Source organism: Gallinula chloropus, assembly GCF_964237585.1.
Source record: "Gallinula chloropus genome assembly, chromosome: 1".
NCBI classification, from domain to species: domain Eukaryota; kingdom Metazoa; phylum Chordata; class Aves; order Gruiformes; family Rallidae; genus Gallinula; species Gallinula chloropus.
The window spans coordinates 203,669,868-203,693,866 of record NC_140085.1 but is presented as its reverse complement, the minus strand read 5'-3'; the positions used below and the strand labels follow the sequence as shown (position 1 = coordinate 203,693,866).

The window sequence follows — 23,999 nt, the reverse complement described above, 5'->3', positions numbered from 1 at the left end:
TTAGAGCTACATTTAAGAAATGCAGGGATAAATTTTTGAGAACCATTTTGCATTCAAGTTCTGCCATGAGTCATAAAATCAGACTGAAAAATATTACTTTTCCTTATCAGCTCTTACCTGGACCTCTTTTAGTTCATCTTCAATTTTTCTTTTCCTTTCTTCTATTTCTGCAGCCTCCTCTGCTATTCGGTGTTTTATTTTTTCCATTTCTGTTTTTTGCTCACTTGCACTCTGTAGGAAAAAATATCTTTAGTTTTCATATTTACACAGGTTTTATTCCTTTAGGACTCTTTATTTCTTTTACTCTTGATTGTAATATCATTTGCACAATACTAATTACAATAAAATATTTGAGACTATTTGATACTATACAGGTTGAGTAGTTAACTGAATTATATGGAATAAAAATCTTTTGCTTTTATTGCAAATCCTTCCCTTCTTTACCACAGAGCAGGTCTGTACCTCTATTTTTGAGGCTCATCATGGCCATTTTTCTCCTTGCCTCTGATTTTCCATCCCTTATCAAGATGTCAGCCCCCTCTAAAAGAATAAGAATAATGTCCTCTGGAACATTCTTATTACATTTGAAAAAATTCTTCCTGAAACGGTCTTTGTAGTTGCTTAAATTTCTATTTCTTTCTTGACATCGTTAAAGCTCTCCTTTTCTACAATGTTCACAAAAGCAACAGTTGTGTTGGAACTACAGCCTATCAGCCTAAAAACATTCATGCATTATTTACTTGTAAATTTGCACCTATCTGTCTGTAAGGATACCTGTCCTATGCCCCACATGTATACTGTCTGGATTTACCTTTTTCCCTCTGGATTTGTACTGTGCCTACCAAACTACTCCAGTGCAAGAACAAATACCTAGAGTATAAAACTCCAATAAAAAAGGACCTTATATAATGGGAATTAAAAAAAAGAAAACAAACAAACAGACAAAACCCCAACCCAAAACAGGGGTTGCCAAGACCAGCGACAAAACGAAAATTAAGGATAAATACATAAAATAAAAGACTAATATTCTAGGCTCAGTTCACCTAACAGATACATGATAACAGCGTTCAGAGTTGAGGTTCTCCAGTACATAACACAGTATTACAACCAGCAACTGTCCAGCTGAATTGCACTTGTAGTAGAAGGTAAAAGATGTATAGAAAACCTTGGGATTAGTAATAACCTTTCTGAGCACTTAACCAAAGCTATAGACCAGCATGTCCCTGAAGCTTACATTCAAATCCATAAAGCATCAGTTATGTAGAACTAGAGCAGAAATTTCAAGCAAACATACATGTACTGAATGATAGCTCTGAATCAGAAAACCTTAAAATTCAGTTGTAGGTCACAAGTCTTGCTCCAAAAGAAGATTAAGAGAGTTGGTATGTATTAAAGCCCCTCTTACATAAACTGGAACATTTGAAGTGACATTAAAATGTTAGAGGGCACCTACTCTTTATGCTAATCTAAATTATCAGAATTCTACTGTAATTTTTCTCATGTCAGTGGTCCATCTTATTTCATTGCTTTTAGCCTAGTGTTTAATTTTGTCCTACAGCATAATTTGTGCCACCCACAGAACCTATAACTCTACCAGACAACAGCAGACACAGATTTAAAACAGGAATCAGGGAAAAGAGTGTAATAAGTTCGGGGCCAGCAGTGAACAGAGCAAGCCAATCTAAATTTGCTGTTTCCTTCAGACTTATCAGACTAAACCAGTAACAAAACAAACAGTGCAGTGACAGCAGATTCATTACAGCTTATCCTACATCTATGATTCCTGGAACTTCAGAGGATCAGATCTCATGAAATACATACTTTCTAATAACCCATATACTTAAGTCCTGGAATTTGTTATTTAAAATTGTGCTACTTGTCAGTATTTTGTTTGAAGTTCCTACCTGCAATAATGATAGTGTGCTCTTACCCCCACACCACAACCTGATTTTTATTTCCTGTAACACTGCTCAAGCAGTAACCATCACTGGTGTTGGTAATGGCTGCACCTGGTCACAATGTCTGCATCCAGCTCCAAGTGGATTCAGAGACAAATAACAACACAGTAGTCAAGGGCTAATTTGAGCAATGTGCCCACCAAACCAACTGCTGCTCAATGTCCAACTCAAGCCACATCTGGAAGAAACTAGCACCTGTGGTCACTATGCAAATATGACTCATAGTCAATCATCTTACCCCCATATACATATACTCCCATGCCCAAGAGCCCTTTGAGCAGCAGGCTGCACGCCAGGACCAGAAGAAAAGCCTTATCACATCAGATACTCAGTAAGTGAATTGGGAGTAAGTGCACTGAAACTTTGAACATCTTACCTAAAAGAAGCAAAGGACTGATTGTACACATATACTCCTTTAAACATAAACCACTTACCATGTCTGAGACTAGGATCAGATCCAGCTGCACCTAGACTTCTCTAGGTAGGAGTTTAGAAAGCAAGGGTTGTCCTCTCTGAATTTTAGGACTAAGGGGAGGAACTCCCTGACAGTTTTGTCTGACCCTGTTCTCTAGGCAGTAAATAATCAAGTATACCTTGCCATTGAATTTTGTTCCACAACTGTCACATTTACCATCTAACTCATTATGTTACCAATAAAATACACGGCTGATTCTCTCTTGCAAGTGAAGTACTTCTCTATCACTGCAACCGCCACAGTAATAAACATTACAAAAAGGATCAGTTAGGATTTAAGTTACAGACACCAAAAAAGACAAGCTCCACCCCACACACCCTTTCGATGTGACTGTATACAACACCTGCATAGATACTGTAATTTCTTGAAGGGCAGCATCAGCCTCATCCTGCTTCGTTTTGAGTAAAATGCTTTGTTCTACAGCTCTTCTGTTTAGTTCATCTACCAGGGCTTTAGCTTCATTCAGCTTTGAAACACCTGCCTATAAAAATTTAAAAGATGCAGTTATTTAGCAAAGAATTTTAAATAGATTTAAAAGAAGGTTGTTTACAAATACTATTCACAAACTAAGAGTGATGTAGAGTAATATTCTTAATTTTTTAAGTTATGTTCCACAGTTTCTCAATACCATTTACATTTTCTTAGTATTATTTAACCCAACATTGAGATTTGACACTTCTAGATGTTTTGCTGTAAGATCTATTACTGCATCAGGAAGACAAAAACAAAATTCTCAATATAACAAACTTTTAATGGAACAGCAACTGGCACAGAATCACTTTCTTGTTAAGTCAAAGGCATTTCAGTTAACGGCTTGTTGAACTAGAAGGAGCGAGAATCACACAAAGCAGCAAGTTTCTATAGAAATATAAACAAAGGGATGCAATGTGGAGCTATATGGGGAAAATTTTCACAAGCAGAGGCAGGACTTCAATTGATGGAAAGATGATGTGTTGATTACCACATAAACCCAACACATATGGGTGAAAAAATTCAATGTGCTTTCAAGCTCTTTTTACTAATCCAAGAATACATACCCAGTCTGATACATTCTTGAGGAAAAATATTAATGAAAACAAGAAACCATTCTTCACTCTTTAAGGCATTTGAGCAGAGATGTACCTTAAGATTCCTAATACCACAGCATGAGGACAGATCAACAGAGAACACCCCACACAACCATGCCAGCAACTACAGCCCCTTAATATGCAAGGCATTTCCAAATGTAAGATTATTTTGAAAAGCCACGTTAGAAATATTTTAAAAACATACCTGCAAGTGGTTCTGTCTTTTTATTAGCTCTCTTCTTTTACTGTTATTGATGTTACTGTATATATGAAGGAATGTCATATATCTGCTTGGTGTTGCTCCATACATTTTACATGACTCATGGATTGCCAGAAATGACTGCAGAAAATCAGAATCACCTGGACAACACAATTTGTCACACAGATAATATTATGCTCATTCTTATCTCACATTAAAATAACTAAGGAAGAGCAACACAATATGTCTTTTTTTGATACGAACTAAGGACACTGAAAATATCACAAATATACTTTTTTCAAAGTACTTTCAGGGAAACAACAGGTAATTACACCCGAAATATGTATTCCTCAGAATGAAATACACTAAAAGTGTTTCAAAGCTGAAAAGTATTCCATTGATGTTTGCAAAAGAAGGTGAAATTAACTGCAGACTATTGAGGGCTGGTCAGAAGAGAAACTTTATTTCCGCAGAAATTTAATTTGAAAACAGTTGGACTATTGTAGAAAGGAAGCCCAGTTTTATCCTCTCTCTGGTTTCTGGTAACAGTAGACTAAAATCTTTTCCCCAACACATCAGATCCTTCTGTTTGTTGAACAGTTTCTCAAAAAAAACCCCAAAATATACTGTAAAATAAACTATTATCCTACAAAAGAAAAAATGCTATATCTACATATAAATGAATATCCTTAATAAGTACTGAGGAATATATGAAGATGGATGGTAGCATGAACACTAAATCCTAAATTTGGCCATTATTTTGATGGGCTAGAATGCCTACCAAAAAGCAACGCAAAACAAGAAAACCAAGTGAACCATTTGCCATTTTATACTCTGTAGGCTCCGTGGCTTACTTGTGTATCATACAATGCATCAGGTTGGAAGGGACCTTTAAAGGTCATCTAGTCCAACCCCCCTGCAGTAAGCAGGGACATCTTCACTAGATCAGGTCACTCAGAGCCCCAACAAGCCTGACCTTGAATATCTCCAGGGATGGGGCCTCCAACACTTCTCTGGGCAGCCTGTTCCAGTGATCCACCACCCTCATAGTAAAGAACTTTTTCCTAATATCCAACCTAAATCTCCCCTTTTCTAGTTTAAAACTGTTACCCCTCATCCTAGTGCTGCATGCCCTCTTGAACAGTTCTTCCCCAGCTTTCTTACAGGCACCTTTCAGGTACTAGAAGGACACTATAAGATCTCCCTGGAGTCTTCTCTTCTCCAGGCTGAACAAGCTCAACTCTCTCAGCCTGTATTCACAGGAGAGGTGCTCCAGCCCTTTGATCATTTTTGTGGCCCTCCTCTGGACACACTCCAACAGGTCCATGTCCTTCTTGTGCTGAGGCCTCCAAAGCTGGACACAGTACTCCAGCTGAGATCTCCCCAGAGCAGAGCAGAGGGGCAGAATCACCTCTCTCGATCTGCTGGCCACACTTCTTTTGATGCAGCCCAGGATGCAGTTGGCCTTCTGGGCTGCAGATGCACATTGGTGGCTCATGTCCAACTTCTCATCCACGAGTATTCCCAAGTCCTTTTCCTCAGGGCTGCTTTCAAGCACATCATCTCCTAACCTGTATGGCTAACGGGGATTGTCCCGAGCCAGGTGCAGAACCCTACACTTGGCTTTGTTGAATCTCAACAGGTTCACCTGGGCCCTCTTCTCCAGCCTGTCCAGGTCCCTCTGGATGGCATCCCATCCTTCTGGCACATTAACTTCATCATTCAGCTTGGTGTCATCAGAAAATTTGCTGAGGGTGCACTCAATCCCACTGTCAAAATCATTAATAAAGGTATTAAACAGCACCAGTCCCAGTGCAGACCCTTGAGGAACTCAGATTGTCACTATCTATCTTCAATGAACTTGGAGCTGTTGACCACCACCCTCTGGTTGTGACCATCCAGCCAGTTCCTCACCCACTGAACAGTCCACCCATCAAATCTGTATCTGTCCAACTTGAGAAGGATGTTGTAGGGGACCGTGTCAAAGGCCTTGCAGAAATCCACATCTGCAGCTCTTCCCTTGAGGGCTCTTGCAGTTACTTCATTGTAGAAAGCAGGACTTGTGCCTAGTAATGCCATGTTGGCTTAAATGCTACTTAGACTAATGCTTTATAAAAAGTGGATAAAAGTTGTATTACACAAATGAGCACTGGCACTGGTTTTCTAGATCGTGTTTGAGAGCCTATTTTTAGAATGTTTGAGTTTGAAGTTTTATTATAAAATTATTCTGAAAAAGAGGCATTACTTGTAAGAAATTAGTTACAGGAGGTAAAGTATTAATGAAGTAAAATGAGCAAGTCTAGGACAAGAGAAATGAAAACATATAGACTGAAAAACTCAAAACATCATGCTTTGAAGTTGTGAAATAACATGTATGTAGAATGAAGACACAGAACAAAACAAGATGTAGCTTAATCAGCTTATAAAAAACAATGTATGTATTGATTGCTTGTGACAGAAAAGACTGGGTTTGATCAACCCAGGATGCATGTTCTAGCCTAATGTTCCCTTGGGCCAAATGCCTGCCATGTAAATACTAAATTCTGAAGTGTTTAATCATATGTAATAATAACTAGAATATCCACATAAATATTACCTGAATGTTTCTTCTTAAGTTCCTTATGTGTTTTTCCAGTCTTTTCTTGTTCATCTGAATCACACAGAAGTATTTCAGCTATCTAAAAAACCAAGCAAAAAAAAACATACCATAGCTTTATTCAGAACAATGTATTCACAGAATACCTATAGCACCAAAAAGATCAATTCTGCCTTTCCCTGTCACTGGTAACTTCTTGTTCTCTCAAGCAGAGAGCTTTGCTGACTGTAAGAAAGTGCAACTAATTCTCAGAAGACTCTTAAAATAACACAGATGTCAAAGATGTAAAAAGATAAACAACCCATCAGGAAATCTGACACTTTTAAATACAACTGTGGATACAACACCGGAATTCAATGGTGCTTAAATCTAAGACTTATAAGGTTTTTTGTTGTCTAAAAGCAGGCTTACCTTCCTACATTACCAACTACATGAAGTACAATAGGAAAAATAAACAATGAATACTCAAAAGTTCTGGCACACAACTAAAAGACCACTTAAAATCCTTACTGACATGAAAGTGAAAATACTTTTTAAAACATTTTTTTTAACTGTGGTTAGAGCTTGTCCAGACTTTGCCAAAACAAACTTCCAGTGCAACCTGCCATTGAGGCACAACAGCAGGCAGAGGAGACCCTGTTCCCTAGGCAGACACAGGCACTCTGCACCATCCCCTCCCATGGCTCTCCCAGGAGACTGCCCAACCCCATGGTGCAGGTGTGAAACCTATCATGATGAGGCCGTGGGAAGGGCCAGGTCACCTTCCAGACTAGGCTGAGGGAGTTACTGCATCAGGGTCCTAGGACACATTATGGGATGCAGTGGGAGAGCATTTCATATTGCACAAGACTTGCTATGGGTAGGTAAGGCACTTGATGGAGTTGGCTGCCAGAGGGACTTGAAGGTCCAGACCAACTGCCTGTATGATCATGGAGTCTGGGAGTCAAATCAGACCCTGCTACATGTGTCTGTGGGCGTGTACATGTACATGTATGTGCCTGCACAGGACACAATGGGAAGATCTTAGATCCCAGGCCAGCTACCAGATGTCTAAGCCCAGTTAGGATCCACTGTTTGTGTGTGAAACAGTCTGTACCAGCAGCTGGATTGGGACTGCAACTTCAGAAGCTGGTACATCCAGATGCCAGAAACTGGGGAGGCCACGGGATCCAGTGCCAATCACTGAGGGTCAGTGTGTCTGTGCCCAGCAAGCAGGGGGAGCCACACTCAGCACACGTACGTATTTCCCACTAACAGACCTGTCCTGTGATCATGCAGAGAGGGGAACAGGATGATGCCGATGGTGCTACCTGTGTTTATGCTGAGGGTTTCTGTTTGTGTTTTGTCTGGCCAGCCACATGTATGTATGTGCTGTGTAGGTGTGTTTGTGTGCATCCCTCCTGGGAATACATGCTCAGCTTCACCACTCGTTCAAGTCAGGGCTGTGAAGCTGTGGCAGCCTTGCCCCTATCAGGCTACTGAATTTGGCAATCTCTTAACATACAGAAGCAATACATATCTATCTATCTATCTATCTATCTATCTATCTATCTATCTATCTATCTATCTATATACACATGCATATAGAAATAAACAGATTTTGTTCCTAAAAAGAACACACTGACTCGGTCCATCAAGCAAAACACAACAAAGATTTACAGCAGCCCAGATACACATAAATAAGCCTACTTTGAAACTAGCTGTCAAGCACAAGAGTAGCACCAGGTATCATCAACGTTACTGGCACATCATTTTGCCTTCAGTCTATTTGTATTTTGTTCTTAAATGCTCTGTTTGATCAGTCATAGTAATCAGCATTTTGTTCAAGTCAGCCCACAGAGAGAACAAACTGTAATGTTACTGCTAAATTTACAGTACTAGCAGTACTTAACTGTCTTTTCTGTCTTTTGAGGACTGCACAAACAGATTAAATAAGTAGAGTGACAGTTGTTCCTTCACAGCTTCAAGTACTTTGATCTTGTTCACAAAAGCTAATTATTTTTGAAGACACTAATTTAAACAAATCACAGTTTTTAATTAATTCAACTTACCTTTTTCATGCTGTTTTCTGACCAGGTTTCCATCCACAAAACCTGACATTTCTTGTACAGTGCTGGATTACTTTCACAGTTTATTGTGAAATTTAAATTGGCAGAATCCATGATCAAGACAACATGCAGGTTTTGTTGGATCCCTAAGAAAATGAAACATAGTATATATTTAGTGACAATCTGACTACATGGTAGTAGTTTTATTGGAAATACAATGTAATTTACTGTCCTTCAAAGACTTAGCAGAAGATAATATCTAAAAAAAGATACTATTACACCCCATCACAGTAGGGCAGGAACGTTTCCAAACAGACAAATTAATCACTATAATGGATTCCAATTATTACAGTATATTTTTTTAATGTAGAAGAGCTAACAGTATTTAAAGAGATACCACTAGCTCCCACTCCAATTAATACAGACCAACAGAGCCAATTAGAAGCAATTCCAGGGCCCCTGAGTATGACTGCCAACATCTGTATTCTTTCAGTCATATTCTTCTGTTTATTTGTAAATTATTTAATCTCCTTGTTGGTCCAAGGAAGAAACACAAATAATGAATAAACCTGTAAACTTGCTTGTGACTGCTTACAATCCAAAGTGATTTGTAAGCATAAATGACAAATAGAAAACTCTGTTACTAGATATATAAGCTAATTAAACCCAAATCGATGGGGACAAAAGCTTTCTTCCTTCCAATTACTTCCAACAGATTTCTTAAAAGCTTTGTAGAACATTCATGGATACAAAATTTCAGAATGAATTTTGAAGTGAGGGTTCTGTGCCCTCAAGTATCACAATCACACTGTAATCATTATTCCTGCCTGGTTTTTAATAACTATGTGAAAGTTAAAATGTAACAAGGACCATCTTAGCAGTTATTTGCCCATTAATACACCACTTTTGTAACTGTAATAAACTTCAATGTATAATTCTGTTAACATACGGTATGTGAAATAGTTGAAAATTGGTCCGGTAAACCCATCTTGCGAAGCTTGGTCCTTCAGAGGAGACAGCAGCGCTTCTAATTCTTCTATTTTATACAGCCCAGGAACCTCTCCTATTTCAAGAATGAATTTAAAGTGTCAGATCAAATATACTGTAATTCTTCAAATTCCTTTGAAGAATTCCCTTGAATCCTCGCTACAGAGAATTTGAATATGGCTGTATTCACCTCCATACGCGCATGAGTATCATCCTATGTGCTTCATCATTCTTTTCTTGATATCATGAAAACAAGACAAATTACAGTGATGCTATTTAACTTAAATAACCTACTCTGTTTTGATTACTGAAATATATTTCAGAAACTCAAACAGATCTACCCAAAGACAGTGATCCATTACTGCATAGAAAAGAAAGCAAACCAGACTTTGTCATACACTGGAAAACAGAAACATGAAAGAGAATAGTTATCTACATCCTCAGACACAGGGGTTTCACGCTGGATGACAAAAATCTGACACCATAAGGATATTTGGATTTGCACGTAGGAGACAGGGAAATCTGGTGCTCTTACCAAGCAATAATTAAACTACTGCAGTTCCAAAAAACATTTATGAAGTTAGACTCAGTCCTTCAGTGATATCTCTGAAGAAGAAACAAAGCTAAGCAACAAAATTAAGTCAATTCTGTTGTTTTTTATTATTGTTTATCATGTCATTATTTTCAGAAAAGTGGACTTTGCTAATGTTCACTGAAGTCAAGGACTCAGCCTATACAATCTCTTAAAAATTGAGACATGTCCCAATCTTTTAATTTTATTAGAAAGGGGAAGCTGTAGAGAAGAATATATTATCATTTTATTGTTACATTATTATACAGAACTATTTTGAAATAAGTTACTTAACTTGCAATTTTGAGGAACTGTAAGCCTTACTGTAGGGTAAGTTAAAGGACAGGTAAGTGAACTTCGAGTCAGTTTGTCCTGCACAAGCACTCTAGTGAAAACAGTGTAAAGCTAACACACACTTCTGATAGGGCCACAGAGTTAGAAGATGTCATCTAGTTCTGCTTCATTGAGCTAACTTTGTGTTTTTGTCACAGTTTCACTCCAATCAGCAGCTGAGCACCATGTGGCCACTTGCTCACTCACCTCATTGGGACTGGGAGGAGAACCAAAAGGAGAAGGTAAAACTCGTGGGTTGGGATAAGCACAGTTTAGTAGGACAACAAAAGGAGAGGGAAATAACAACAGTAGTACTTAGAATATACAAAGAATATACAAAGTATAGAATATACAAAGTGAGATATATATAATATGATTTGCTCCCAGCCCCAGCCAGTGCCATTTAAATAATGGGCAGTATGCCATATGGTTTGGGTTAGCTGTCCTGGTTGTGCTCCCTCCCAGCTTCTTGTGAAAATTAACTCCATCCCACATTATAACCAGGACAGTGGTAAAAGTAGTACCATAATCTTTTTGCATCTGTCTCACCTGAAGACAGTAAACTGTTGATCATCTCAAGGAACGTGGCCTGAACAAACTGGTAGTCCTCGAGCAGCAATACCACCTGTTGTGCTTCAATGCCCGCAAGCTCCATCACCTAGAAGCAGGGAAGACATTCAAATCTCAGTATATGGATTATATCTAGTGCTCCTAAGAGTATGATAATTTTTCCTTGGTACATACATATTTTCTCCACAACATCTACAGTATTATATATTGGCATTCTGCCTAAATGTATGGCTTGGTAATGAAAAAACAAACTCATTCAGAGAGTACATTTATGTTCCAGATGTGACTCAGTTACAGAGTTGTGTTGCTCTTTTGCATTGAACTCTTGATTCAAGATTTGCACTTTTTAAAATAATATGTATATTTTTATCAACGAATAAAATTTTATTTGATTCAGCTACTATCCTACTAACTGGCAGACCATACTAGGGATAGAAAAAAAAATACATACAAATATGAATACACAGTAATGAAAAGAACTTTTGCAACTTTCAGAAAAACTTAGAATTTGTGAAGTCCATAACTCATAAAAGCAGCTCAGCTACTCAAAAAAAGTAGAGTTTCAGGTAATTACTATATAAAACAGTATACTTCTGAACTTCTGAAAATCTACTTGTTTCATTTAGATTGTTGATATTTTGACTTTCTTAAAATATCACTTCATACATCACTTTTATGTCCTTCAAAACTCCTATAACTCCTATATACTTTTTTTTTAAATGCACACCTACAGAACTACAAAATGGAAGATACTGACTTACATATTTAAGATCATTTTTGAACTGCTTTACTCCATAGCCTCTTGAAATTTTAGGAGTAATCAGAACAGCTCCATGCATATGACTAACTAAAGAGGTAACTGTTCGACGAGCTACACCACTCCGTCCTGCCAAAAGAAGTGATCCTCCAGGAAAACTCAGCACTCTGTCCACTTTAGACATACAACTGAGGAATTCTTGGAACAGCAAAATGTCTCTCTCTCTTTTGTCTTGCCCATAATGAATAATACCCTATTAAAAAAGAAAAATAAATATGTTCAGTAATAAAGGCAGTAAGATATGAGAGCATCCAACATTTCAAAGTTTAGAAAAAAAAGTGCTTGAAGCTTAGAAGACCACACTGTTATTCATTAGACATTAATTATTTATGTGACAGAATTTACTTACCCCACATACACTGCACCAGTAACAAATATATCACATTACACCAGCACTAGGATACCCTAGAAGTCTTTGATATATTGGAATAGAAATCTACCACTGAATTCATTAAAATTAAATAATGGACCAAAATAATTTATAACCTGTGTCTCTGACTACAGATTAATAAATACATAATTTACAAAGCTCTTTGGGCAGCTAATTGCTGCATAATTGCAGATTATGGATTTTCCTAGAAAAGCATGCATAATAACACATCCTAAGATTAAATCATGGCCTTGTTATACCTAATAAAACTTCATTGTTGCAGCCCAGCATAATTGTGCAGTATGGGAAAAAACAAACACTGATTACCCAGGCTACCAAACTCCATCACTTCCCACGTAGTCTATTGGCCACAAATTGGCTTAGTAAGGGGAGGGAGTAGTTTCCTACTCTACAAGAGTCCATCAAACACTCCCAAGAAAGGAAGATGATCTCAAAACTCTCATCCTGAAAATCAGCCAGCTTAGTAGAGTTAGCATGTTTGCATTTCCTCATCAAGGCCATTTTTGTACTTTACTGTTTAAGAACATGCCACATCTCCAAACAATCCATTTGTATTTCTTCAAGTAAAAATTACATTAGTAAATTACAAACTTAGAAAGCAAACATTTATAGAACACTTTGATACTCAAACAATACACAAACAAATCTAATGTTTCTCAAGACGTTCAAACTGTTGTAAATCACCAACAAATGTGACTGATGCTTTCACCAAAATAACCTTGCTACATGATACTTCCTACTGCCTGCCACATGAATCACAAGTCTTCTGTCACTTGACTGATTCCTTGAACAAGCAGGAGACCCCACACTAAACCTGGTGTTTGTGTATTACTTCCTGAAAAAAAAAAAGTCTAAAATAACCCTTGCTGTGTATGTTCTTTACTCTTGTCTCACTTTTTGAATAATATCTTTCAGGTCTGTTGAGTTCATTCTACCAAGTGGCCTCCCATGCGGTGGTAGTGCCTGTCCTGGTGTCCTCTCTTGACAAGCTCCCCACGTTACATAGAAGGTATCTGAAAGTAAAAGGAAACATTTGAAAGCTTAGGTGCTCACATATGCTGACTTGGTCAGACTGATTTGATTATGCAGTTCTAAACAAGTATTTTAAGTTGATGTAGTATGGCTCAAATGGTTTACCTGTCATATTGTCCAAAACATCTGAGTCCCAATCACCTTGAAACACTTTCATCAAAACACGATCAAATACTTGAAGTTCTTTCGTGCCAACAATTTTGTCCCGGAACAAACGACGTGCTTCGTAAGCAACGATTTCCAGCACATGGTCTGCAGTTTGTGTTAATGAGCCTACAAAATTGAAGGAGAAATTTTACATTTCTCAAATTCTCCAACCAAAATACGACATTGAAAATGAGTAAATGAAATTACATACCAGTAGGAGAGCATCAATAAGGAAGACATTAAAAGAAAAAGTAAAACATTATGAAGTGGTTTTTATTATTTATGGACCACTGCACAACAAAATGAAACATATTCTATTAAAACAAGTTCTCCAGTTTAGTGCCAGAATTCTAACGAAAATTAACAAGGTGTTACAAGCAAAGTAAAATATAAAAGACAAAATTCCAAGCAATGAAAAGAAGACAATCCAGGAGACTGCTTTAAAGGGGAAGAGAAAGACTGATAACAAATAATAAAATAGCAATTCATACCCAAAACAGTCTGTATTTTAAAAAAACAAAGCTTCAATATTCTTCACATAAGAAGGAGGGTGAGATGAGTAAATGACATGCTATATCATTCATCACTGAAAAAGTGTATGCATATGTCACCTTCAGATACAACAATGGAGTTCTAAAATGGATTGAGATTACCCATCCATTGACTGTCATTGAAGCTTTTCGGACCTCATTCAAGCTACATTCATACCACCTGATGAGCTCAGAAAAAAAATTTACATCACTTGTATACTCTTTGAGCAGCCCTGTACTTAAATCTTTATTAATGTAAGGGCTAAAACACAGTAAGAATTACTCATGATCTAATGATAATAGCCATTTCAGAGAGACAAGCAAGATTATGTTGTCTATTTGGAAAAGAACATGAAAATTAATACTTTTACATATTTCCCCATTTCCAAAATACAGATATTTGTAAATTTTATAGAAATATATAGTTTAGGTATAAAATGACAAACATGATAGCAGGTGTCTGAGAATCCAGAAGACAGGGCATATGCTCAACAACCCAAAACCCTGCAAAACCAGAAAAAAATGGTGGGAAGTAAATACACAGGTTCCCATTGTAGAGGATGCAGTCCCAACCTACTAACTTGTACTTATCTATAAATAGCTCCCAGACATATTTTAAAACATCACTGGAGGTTTTTTAATTTGTTTACTCTGTGTCTAAGTAATAAACTGTCAGGTATTTCGTCCACCCTACCGAGTTATAGACAATTCACAGTTTAGAAAGAATACCATAGGTGAACAAGTTGCATGTAGAGTTACCAGACAGACATCAATAAAAATTTAGGCTATTTTAGAATTTCTTTATCCATGAAAACCCAGTAAGTGACTTACCACCAGCTAGATCGTATCTGAATAAACCAAGAACCCACTGAGTAAGAATGCACGGTGTAAAAAGGTAATGGCTGTGATCATCAACAGTGAACTTCGCTCGTATCTGAAAACAGAGGGTGAGGAAAAAAAAGGTGATGTAAAAAACTTAGAAATCTAGCTTGAAAATTCTCTAAAATACTAGATTAATTCATTTTCTGTTTGGTATATATATTTAGATGTTTTATTAATGCACTTTTTAGTCGTTTTTAAAAGTTCAGATTAACTGTTTAAATCGTGGTTTCTGACCACAAAAGATATTCTCACAACTAGAATCACAGAATGTTAGATATTGGAAGTGACCTCGAAAGATCATGTAGTCCAAATCCCATGCCAGAGCAGGATCACATGATTAGGTCACACAAGAATATGTCCAGGTGGGTTTCGAATGTCTCCAGAGAAGGAGACTCCACAACCTCTCTGGGCAGCCTGTCCCAGTGCTCCGTCACCCTCACAGTGAAAAAGTTTTTCCTTAAATTCACATGGAACTTCCTACCCTCCAGCTTGCATCTGTTGCCCCTTGCCCTACCGTTGCACACCGCTGAGAAGAGCCTGGATCCACCCTCCTAATTCTTGTAATTTACAAATTTATAGACATTAATGAGGTCACCCCTCGGTCTCCTCCAAGCTAAACAGGCCCAGCTTCTTCAGCCTGTCCTCATAAGGAAGACGTTCCACTCCCTTAAGCTGGCCTCCTTCAAGTAGTTCTCTGACCTTCTTGATCTGAGGGTCCCAGAACTGGACACAATATTCCAGGTTCAGTCTCACCAGGGCAGAGTAGAGGGGGAGAAGGACCTCTCTTGTCCTACTAACCACAGCCCCTCTAATACACCCTAAGATGCCATTGGCCTCCTTGACCACAAGGGCACATTGCTGGCTCATGGTCACCCTGCTGTCTGTCCACCAGGACCCCCAGGTCCCTTTCCCCTATGGTGCTCTCCAATAGATCTGTTCCCAATCTATACTGATACATGGGGTTGTTCTTCCACAGATACAAGACTCTACACTTGCCCTTGATGTATTCCATTAAATTTCTCCCCACCCAACTCTCCAGCCTGTCCAGATCACTCCTCACAGTTTTGTGTCATCAGCAAACTTGCTGACTGTGCACTCATTCCCTCATTCGGGTGGCTGAACATTTCTTCTGTATCATATCTAATGCCATCCCCTAGGACTGTTAGTGCAGTGTTATCAGAGAAAACACATGCTTTTTCTAAAGCAATACCAAATATAGCATGTAAAGTAAATATAAAAATGTAGTAAGAAACTATCTAAATCACTAGTAGTCACTACAAAAGACTTATTTTGATCTTACAGAAATTCTAACTCTCCCCACAGAGATTAACATTCAAATTTAGAATTCTAAATTAATTTAAAGAATATCTGCCTTCCTCAGAAATTTGGTCCTAGAGTAATGAGATTTACACTTAGGATTTCTTAGAATACATTGATAATATCGTATGAAACTCCTGGTGCATACTAGCCAGTGACTATACCCCCTTTTCCAGTGATAAATATCAGTTTTGCTTCACAGTTCTGTGCGCACATTCCTGGAACAAGCCCTTACATCCCAACACAACAGTACCTACCCCAGTAATGCTACATGCATGATTAAGAAAAACAAGTGCTTACATGTTTTGCTAGATTGAAGTCCATGGGATTTCATTTTAAGTGGGAGAATAAAATGAACTCGGCATGTCTAAACAACTGGTTTTAACAGTGTGAAATCTTAATACATAGTCCGTGATGTATGTAAAGGACTCCATCCTCATATCATTCTTCCCTATTCATAAAAGCATCCATAACATCTGAGCACATAACAGACTCTGAGGTACACTGTCTCCTCATCAATCAAGTAGGAAAACACTACAACCCACTTTTTATAAATCAGGAACTGAAAGCACAGATGGACTGAGATACTCGCCAAAATCATACAATAGATCTATGGGAAAGCGAGAGCAATTACCTCTTAATCAGTTTGCCTCTAATACCTAGGATTCTCTGCAAATAAGCTGCTCTAAAATTTCTATCAACATTATGAAAAAGATATATACTTGGTTTTTAATACTGACAGCTTTCTATATTCTCTTGTTAAAATCAAATGCCTTTTTTTTCTTTAAAAATATCTGCATTCTCCATCACTATGAAAAAAGAAATTAAATTTTCATACCTGTTCATAGATTTGAACCATAGATCCTGCTAGCTGATGTATTTTTGGTGAAGAACCCCAAACAGGGTGATTGTTTAGATTTTTTTGCAGCACGGGTTCCAAGTAGGCAGCATAGATAGTTTGCAGTTGGTCTCTTTCTGGGTAGCTACAAATGGGGAAAAAAAAATGACCATTATGGACTATCACTGTTCTCGGGTTATTTAATTAAAGATTAAAAGTTATAGACACGATTACCAAGAAATTTCAATTAATAGCAACTCCATCTAGCAGCTAAGTAAACTTATGGTTTTTTTGCAATAGGCTAGTCAATGAATTTGTCTAAATACATCTGTAAAGGTGTTCAAACTTAAAACCAAACAAACTACTTACAAACCACAACAAGTCTGAAGATCCTAAACTGTTACAAACGATGAAAGACTAAAATAGCCATATCTTTGTAATGACAAAATTGAGGAAGGGCCCTACAAACAGAGGCTCAATCTGAGTGCTGCGAGTCAAATTAATTTCCATATACTTACTCAATTGCACAGAGACGAACAATAGAAGTAAATCTGGAGGTAAGCTTGTGTCTTCCTAATGTTCCTCCAGCAGACATGGAAGCCACAATTTGAATGTTTTCTAAACCGACCCATTCAAGATTTTCATCATAAAATCCTTGATAGGTAAGAACCTTTAATAATTAAGTATTTCATTAAAAAAAAGCCAATAGAATATCGTACAAAAAGAGTGAGAAATATACCAGTACTATGGTTTCTTAATTACCAGAGGTATACTGCTCCTCCCAGTTTGAGGTCAGCTACAAACTTTCTGCCCAATTGCCCTGATTGTTAATGAAGGCATTAAACAGGTACTAGTTTCCAAGTGGACTTTGTGCCACTGATCACCACCTTTTGCACCTGGCTGTTCAGCCAGTTTTCAACCAACCTACACATCAACAGAATTCCTGACAGGATCTTTTGGGAGACAGCAATAACAACCTTGGTGAAGACTATACCCACTGCAGCTCAGAAGGCCAACTGTGTCCTGGGCTGCATCAAAAGTAGCATAGCCAGCAGGTCAATGGAGGTGACTCTGCCCTTCTACTCTGCTCTGATGAGACCACCTGGAGTACTGCGCCCAGTTCTGGGGTCCCCAGTACAGGAAAGACAGAGATGTTAGAATGAGACCAGAAGAGACCACTCTGGGTCTGGAGCACCTTTCCTGTGAAGGCTGAGGGAGTTGGGCTTGTTTTGCCTGGAGAAGAGAAGACTCTCCTCCTTAGAAGGAAGACCTAATTGTGGCATACCAATACTTCAAGGGGTCTTACAGGAAAGTGGGAGAGAGGTTGTTTATAAATAACAGACGTAACTGTTTACCTGCTGTAGAAAAGCCACGAGAGTGCTTGTTCCCCATTTATCAGGTTTGGGTAGATTGATATCCTTTAAGTACAGAACAAGCCTTTCACAGTCCTTTGGCCTGTACACTCGCCCAGTGTTTGTACTGATTACAATGCAAGTTTGACTTAATTTTTGCAGAAGATGCTGAGAAGTGGTTTGTGCGCTGCAGTGAACGGTAGCAATCTGAGTGGATCGGAGTTGAGAAAATGCGTAATGAAGCAGCATCCTACAAAAACAAACATGCACATACATATAGGCATAATTAATACATAATTGCATTAAAGTACTGTGTATCCAAAGATACTGTGTAGTTTTTGAATTAAAATGCATATACTTCACAGTGTAGTAATAATGTAGTAGATGATGCATGAGGTTTGTAGAATTAAATATTCTTGCCTTTAAAACAGTAACATTTTTGATTCAAGAAATTCAGAAGTGTAGCATACAGCTACACATATCAAATACCTAGTCTAAGTATCTTGTATATAGTGATCCAACCCTTATAAATAAGCAACCTAAGACAGGCAACAGGATGAGGTAAATTCAGTTACCCACACAGAGACATCCAGTACCTTCTGAGACCAGATAGCTCATGTGCCTTTCAGCTGTTGTTTCACAACAGCACAGGTTTTCCAAAAGTCTTGTTTCATATCTAAAATCTTCATTCAGCTGTCTTAAATGCAGCCTGAGCCTTCCCTGAAGATCTGCATAAGAATTTACCCATTTGACGCTACAGAGGTTTGTTTCATTAGTAAGTGATATTCTAGCAGAAAGTAACATTATAAAACCATTGTAACAAAATATTACAAAGTTTTTCAAATAGCTAGGAGTGTATTTTGCTTAAGATAGGAAATATTTTTTACCCTTTTCCACATCCTTCAGGACCCACAAGAAGAAATGGCTGCCTATTGGTGAAGTCTAGCCAAGGTCTGAAGTAATCTAAACCTCTCTGCATGTCAGGGGTTTGGATGACAGGAAGTGTCTGTAGATTACTGAAGTCATCAGCTGTTAGATTTTCAGGTTTTTTCAGCTGATACAGCATTAGCCGTCCAGTGTCAGTGTCATAATATGTGTCCAGGGGTTTCCTTGGATCTGGAGGAGATTCTTGTGCCCAGCTGAAGATCTTTTAAAAAAAAAAATAATAAAATCTTCTTTTAAATCCATACTCCTAATGACAAGATCTACAATTTCAAGATAATCTAAAGAACGTTCAGAGAATACTTCTGTAAAATCAAACATTTAATTCTTCAATTTGAGCGTTTTAGGGCTGCACCTGAAATTTTTATCATGCTGTGCATATGCTTTATGATTAATTCCTTAACTAACAGTAACCTATTACTCTTCCATGTAGTTTTCATAATATAAAGAACATAAACTGTATCTAGAAAAACTTTTATGCAAACTTTTTCTTTCACGTTAGGCAACATACTTGATAATAATCAGAAGAAAGAAGTAACTCCTTCACATGTGTCAACAGCTAATTCCAGAAGCTGCCTGTAAATCTTTACTATCTGCCCCATATATATGTTGTATAGCGCCAGGCTGTCTTTTGGAAGGAATTACTTCCTTCTCTCCAACACAAAATCCAAGTGTGATTGTGGAAAAAACTATCTCCAAGGATCTTCAAGGACAGTTTTCTATAGACTCTACATACCAGTATACCCATTTTCCAATGCTATTCCCTTGTCCTTGTGCCCTCTACATAAAGAAAGAACTGCTCCTCAGCGCATACAACACAGAACCTCAAAATAATGCTGTAAGAATACCTCCCTGGTGAGGTGCAACAAAGCCCTCACATTATTATTTGAAGCATTCTCAACAGAAAAAAAAAATATCACAAAGTAAATATGTGATACACAACACATATACAGAGTCTGCTATAGTGAGCCCTCACATAAAACAGTATGGCAGAGGCTATTCTGTACTGCTGGGATGGATGCACTCAGCAGCGTTTCAGCGATACAGGAAACACCTCTTCACCTGGCAGTTATTTCCCTATACACAACACAGATTGCAAACAAACCAGATACTCTATTTTTGTAGGTCTGCATTGTTAAAAGACAGAATATTACTAATTCCTACTACACATACTTACAATTTTTTAATAAACTTTCTGAAAAAATTATTACCTCTTTTGCAAATTCTTGTCGTGATTTCATGTTCAGATTGCTACCAAGACCACGCAGCAAGTTAATAATAAATTGTCCACGATCAGTACACCCATGAAGATGAGACAGTCCATTCATCACAGTTCCAACTAAACTGGTTTCTACCACAGAGTCATTCTGTAAATTGCAAGTTTTAGTAAATTTCAATACATTGCTAAACATAAATGTGATGTATTGCTGGCAGATTATTACTCATTGTTCGACATTTCCACAAAAATTTTCTTATTGAACATAACTTAAATCTAGAAAAACAATTCCTTCACTTTTCCATTATTTAGCTTAGACATTCAGATCTTTCAGATTTTTGACCTTGATAAAGGTCCCATATGGAATATTAAAGACAGATACTAAGTTTCACAGAAATACATGCACTTTGTTAGTTAAAATTGTATTAAATGTTTCACAACTTTAGGCAAACAGTTTTTGAAAACTGACTAGAACAGTGGCGGTATTAATCTTACGAAGAAAATAACTATTAAGAAAGCAAAATTTAAAAATTAATATGAATGATCTCCTCAGTATGAGCCTGGAAAGACGGATCATCCTTAACAGAAGCTGAAATCTGATTAAGTGTTCAGTTACTAACCTTCTTCATAACCCAGTTCAAAGCCTTTTCAAAATAGTCCCCAATCCAATTTTCAAGGTTGTATCTGCATTCTTCAGGCTGACTTCTTAGCCAAGACTTTATCAGAGAATTAAGATCCGTATCTTCATCACTAAGCCAAATCAAAACAGGATTCAGACAAGTACAAGGCATCCACATCTACACAGAGGCAGGTTAAAAGGAACAACAGAATTCCAGGAAAATACTTTAACAAGAATTACTAACCAATATATTTGGGCTCTCTAAGGGTCACACACAAACAAAAAATCTACTATGTCTCTTTCAAAAAGTCTGAGATATATTAGTTAAGAGATTATAACATGACAGCACAGAAGGGATATACAATGCAAAGCAAAACTTCCCCAGTAATTTGCTTTAGAAGTGTAAGCAAGTAATTGAATTCTCTTAATTTCTTTCGATAAAACTAAGTTTATTTGTTTACTTTAGAAGTGGTTAATAGTCCTGTGACTTACCTCAGAAAGATCATTCCCATTCGAGATATTGTAGCAGGAGAGGCACAGCTAAGATCGTGTGTTTCAAATATGAAGTTGACATTTGAGCCAAACTGAATTCTTTCTCCGCTGGGCATAGTCAACAGTCTATTGTCATCCAAAACGGAATTCAAAGATTCAATCCATTCAGGATCAATATCACCATCACATATTATCCATGAAGTAATATCTATTTCCAGGCACAAAAAAAAAATATCAAACCAGATAAAAGCACGCTAAAGAATATTACCTACCACTATTTTAACATTATTTAATACTTTTTCCTCATTATAACTTAAATATAAGCTTTATGAAGATATTCCTTACATGCTTTACCTTCTGCTGTGTGTTTTTGCTTTCTTATCACAAAATTTGACAAATATGTATCAGTGTTCTTGAATATGATATTCACCAAAAGTTTTTCTTACCTTATGCTATCCATAAATAATACCATAATATTTTAATTAGAAAACAATTCTTCCCTGTGTGGGTGGTGAGGAACTGGCACAGAATGGCCAGATAATTTGTAGATTTCCTCTCCCTGGAAATTTTCAAGACCAGGTTGGATAGGGCTTTGGGCAACTTGGTCTAGTGGAAAGTGTCCCTGCAGAGGGGTTGCAACTGGATAGTCTTTAAGGTCCCTTCCAACCCAACCCAGTCTGGGACTCTATGACATAAAAATGTAATTGAAAATAAACTATTTCAGAAATGTAAGCATAATGATGTCTAAATCCTTCACAAACATACCTCGGGGTTCTCGTACTACTTGTCGAGCGCTATGTGTAAGCACACCATCAGACCATTCCCTGGTATCCATGTCAATATGGCCTAGCAACTGATGCCGAGGCATAGCTTTGGGATTCATGGTGTATTGCTTCACTACTTTTCCAGTTTTACCAAGTGCTGTCTTTAACATCCGCCAAAGTGTCGATTTACCTCCACCGCTTGGACCTACAATAACTACACCCATTCTCTGACGTAGTTGTTCATATAATTCCAAAGCCTTCTTGATCTAAATAATAAAAGAGGTAATGGCTATGTAAAGCTAAATCAATCATGTTCTTTTTAACTGTTTGTCACTTGGTTTATATAATTTTATTTCTTTAAACAATAGATATTTGCAGAGGTAATTAAAATTATGATACTAAAGAATATCAAGACACATTTCACTAAATTACTAATATAAAAATATCAGTACTCTTTGGGCATACTTTTACAGAAAAATTAATGAACCTTTAGTCACAAAATTTCATCCAGCCCTTGAATAAATGAGACACAGAACTGCTTGATAAAGCCAGATTTCACATATTTAATTCTTTACCTGTCCAAAACATTCATCAGCATTTGCATCTGGCTTGAACAAAGAACTGTGTCACATGTTCACATCTTAATTTTCCTTGCACTATTTTTCTTTCCATTACACAACTGATCTACTATGCTTCAAACACACACCTCTATATTTTTATGTACATGTAAACAGAATCTAAATTATCAGTTATTCTCACTTTTTAATGAAAGCTTTCAAAAGTAAACAGCAATGAGTTTAATGTAGTATTTTTCAATTCTAATTCAGAGTTACCCATATTGTAGTTGATGTTTACCTGGGTGCTTATAATTTCCAAATTTGCTTCTTCAAAGACTTGTTGTAAAGCTGTAGTTAACTCAGCATACTCCACCTCTTTAAAGTCAATGCCAGGAAATACATCTTTAACCAGTGCATCAAAACGTGCGCAGTCTGCAAACGTAAGCTTTGACATGGTATTAAGTCGCAGAGCTTGAACCACTATGTGACTCTCATTAACTGGAAATAAAAGCAAAAAAGACAGACCATTTTAACCTGTTTGTTGGTTTTGGGTTTTGTCCCCCTTGGAATATATCAGCACTTGAGCCCACACTGCTAAAACATTGAAGGTGGAATCACAGCACAGATTACAATCCAGTTTATGTACTACTCGGAAGTTAGATGAATGCCTTACTGTAAGCATGATTTACACTCACAAATGTATTCTAAACAGATATGAGATGGTTACAACACTGGCCACGTAGTACCTCATAGCCTAATGATTAAAGTGGGACTCAGAGTAGCAGTGCATGATAGCTTACTTGCTAAAACACTCATGAAAGAAATTAAGGACCTGGGTTCTAAACCTTACTCTGCCAGAGTCAGTTTGAAGTCACATCTCTTAGGTACTAATTAACTATGAATATTCCAGAAGTAAGCACTCTTCACAACTCCTCTTGAATCTGAAGTACCATGGAAATCTAAGTGTTTTAGGACCAGATTGAAAACAGCCACTAAAATGTTTTATTCTGCCACAAAAAAAAGATACCCATGATGGGAAAAGCACAGGGCTCTCATGTCTAGGTTTTCGCATTTTAATCAAATTACTTTCTCATGCAAAACCCATAAATTTTCAGAGAGCAGGACTAAGAAGCTCTGGTGAAAATCACCCTATGTTTCTGCCCTCCTGAATGTCTGATTTCCCCAAACCAGAATACACTATAGCCCAAATTCAACACAAGTGAAAGAAAGTGCTCATTCCCTACCTTCCTTTTTTTCCTGCAGCTTTTTCCCAAATGTTCCAGAGGTTAAGGACTAGTA

At 37.4% G+C, this 23,999-nt stretch overlaps 1 protein-coding gene across 1 annotated transcript in view; it reads right to left on the bottom strand.

The window, feature by feature from the left end:
- The window catches only part of DYNC2H1 (dynein cytoplasmic 2 heavy chain 1), a gene marked incomplete at its 5' end in the record, with an annotated part of 161,593 nt that overhangs the window by 106,005 nt on the left and 31,589 nt on the right, over positions 1 to 23,999 (bottom strand). Inside the window, 20 exons of the mRNA XM_084274663.1 lie at positions 118 to 231; positions 2,777 to 2,914; positions 3,706 to 3,860; positions 6,296 to 6,377; positions 8,347 to 8,489; positions 9,293 to 9,406; positions 10,784 to 10,892; positions 11,566 to 11,814; positions 12,907 to 13,025; positions 13,150 to 13,317; positions 14,553 to 14,655; positions 16,759 to 16,903; positions 17,277 to 17,428; positions 18,114 to 18,360; positions 18,998 to 19,257; positions 20,264 to 20,419; positions 20,889 to 21,018; positions 21,380 to 21,587; positions 22,145 to 22,409; positions 22,999 to 23,198. Coding sequence (XP_084130789.1) covers positions 118 to 231; positions 2,777 to 2,914; positions 3,706 to 3,860; positions 6,296 to 6,377; positions 8,347 to 8,489; positions 9,293 to 9,406; positions 10,784 to 10,892; positions 11,566 to 11,814; positions 12,907 to 13,025; positions 13,150 to 13,317; positions 14,553 to 14,655; positions 16,759 to 16,903; positions 17,277 to 17,428; positions 18,114 to 18,360; positions 18,998 to 19,257; positions 20,264 to 20,419; positions 20,889 to 21,018; positions 21,380 to 21,587; positions 22,145 to 22,409; positions 22,999 to 23,198 — 3,257 coding nt within the window. The remainder of the gene's footprint in view (positions 1 to 117; positions 232 to 2,776; positions 2,915 to 3,705; positions 3,861 to 6,295; positions 6,378 to 8,346; positions 8,490 to 9,292; positions 9,407 to 10,783; positions 10,893 to 11,565; positions 11,815 to 12,906; positions 13,026 to 13,149; positions 13,318 to 14,552; positions 14,656 to 16,758; positions 16,904 to 17,276; positions 17,429 to 18,113; positions 18,361 to 18,997; positions 19,258 to 20,263; positions 20,420 to 20,888; positions 21,019 to 21,379; positions 21,588 to 22,144; positions 22,410 to 22,998; positions 23,199 to 23,999) is intronic.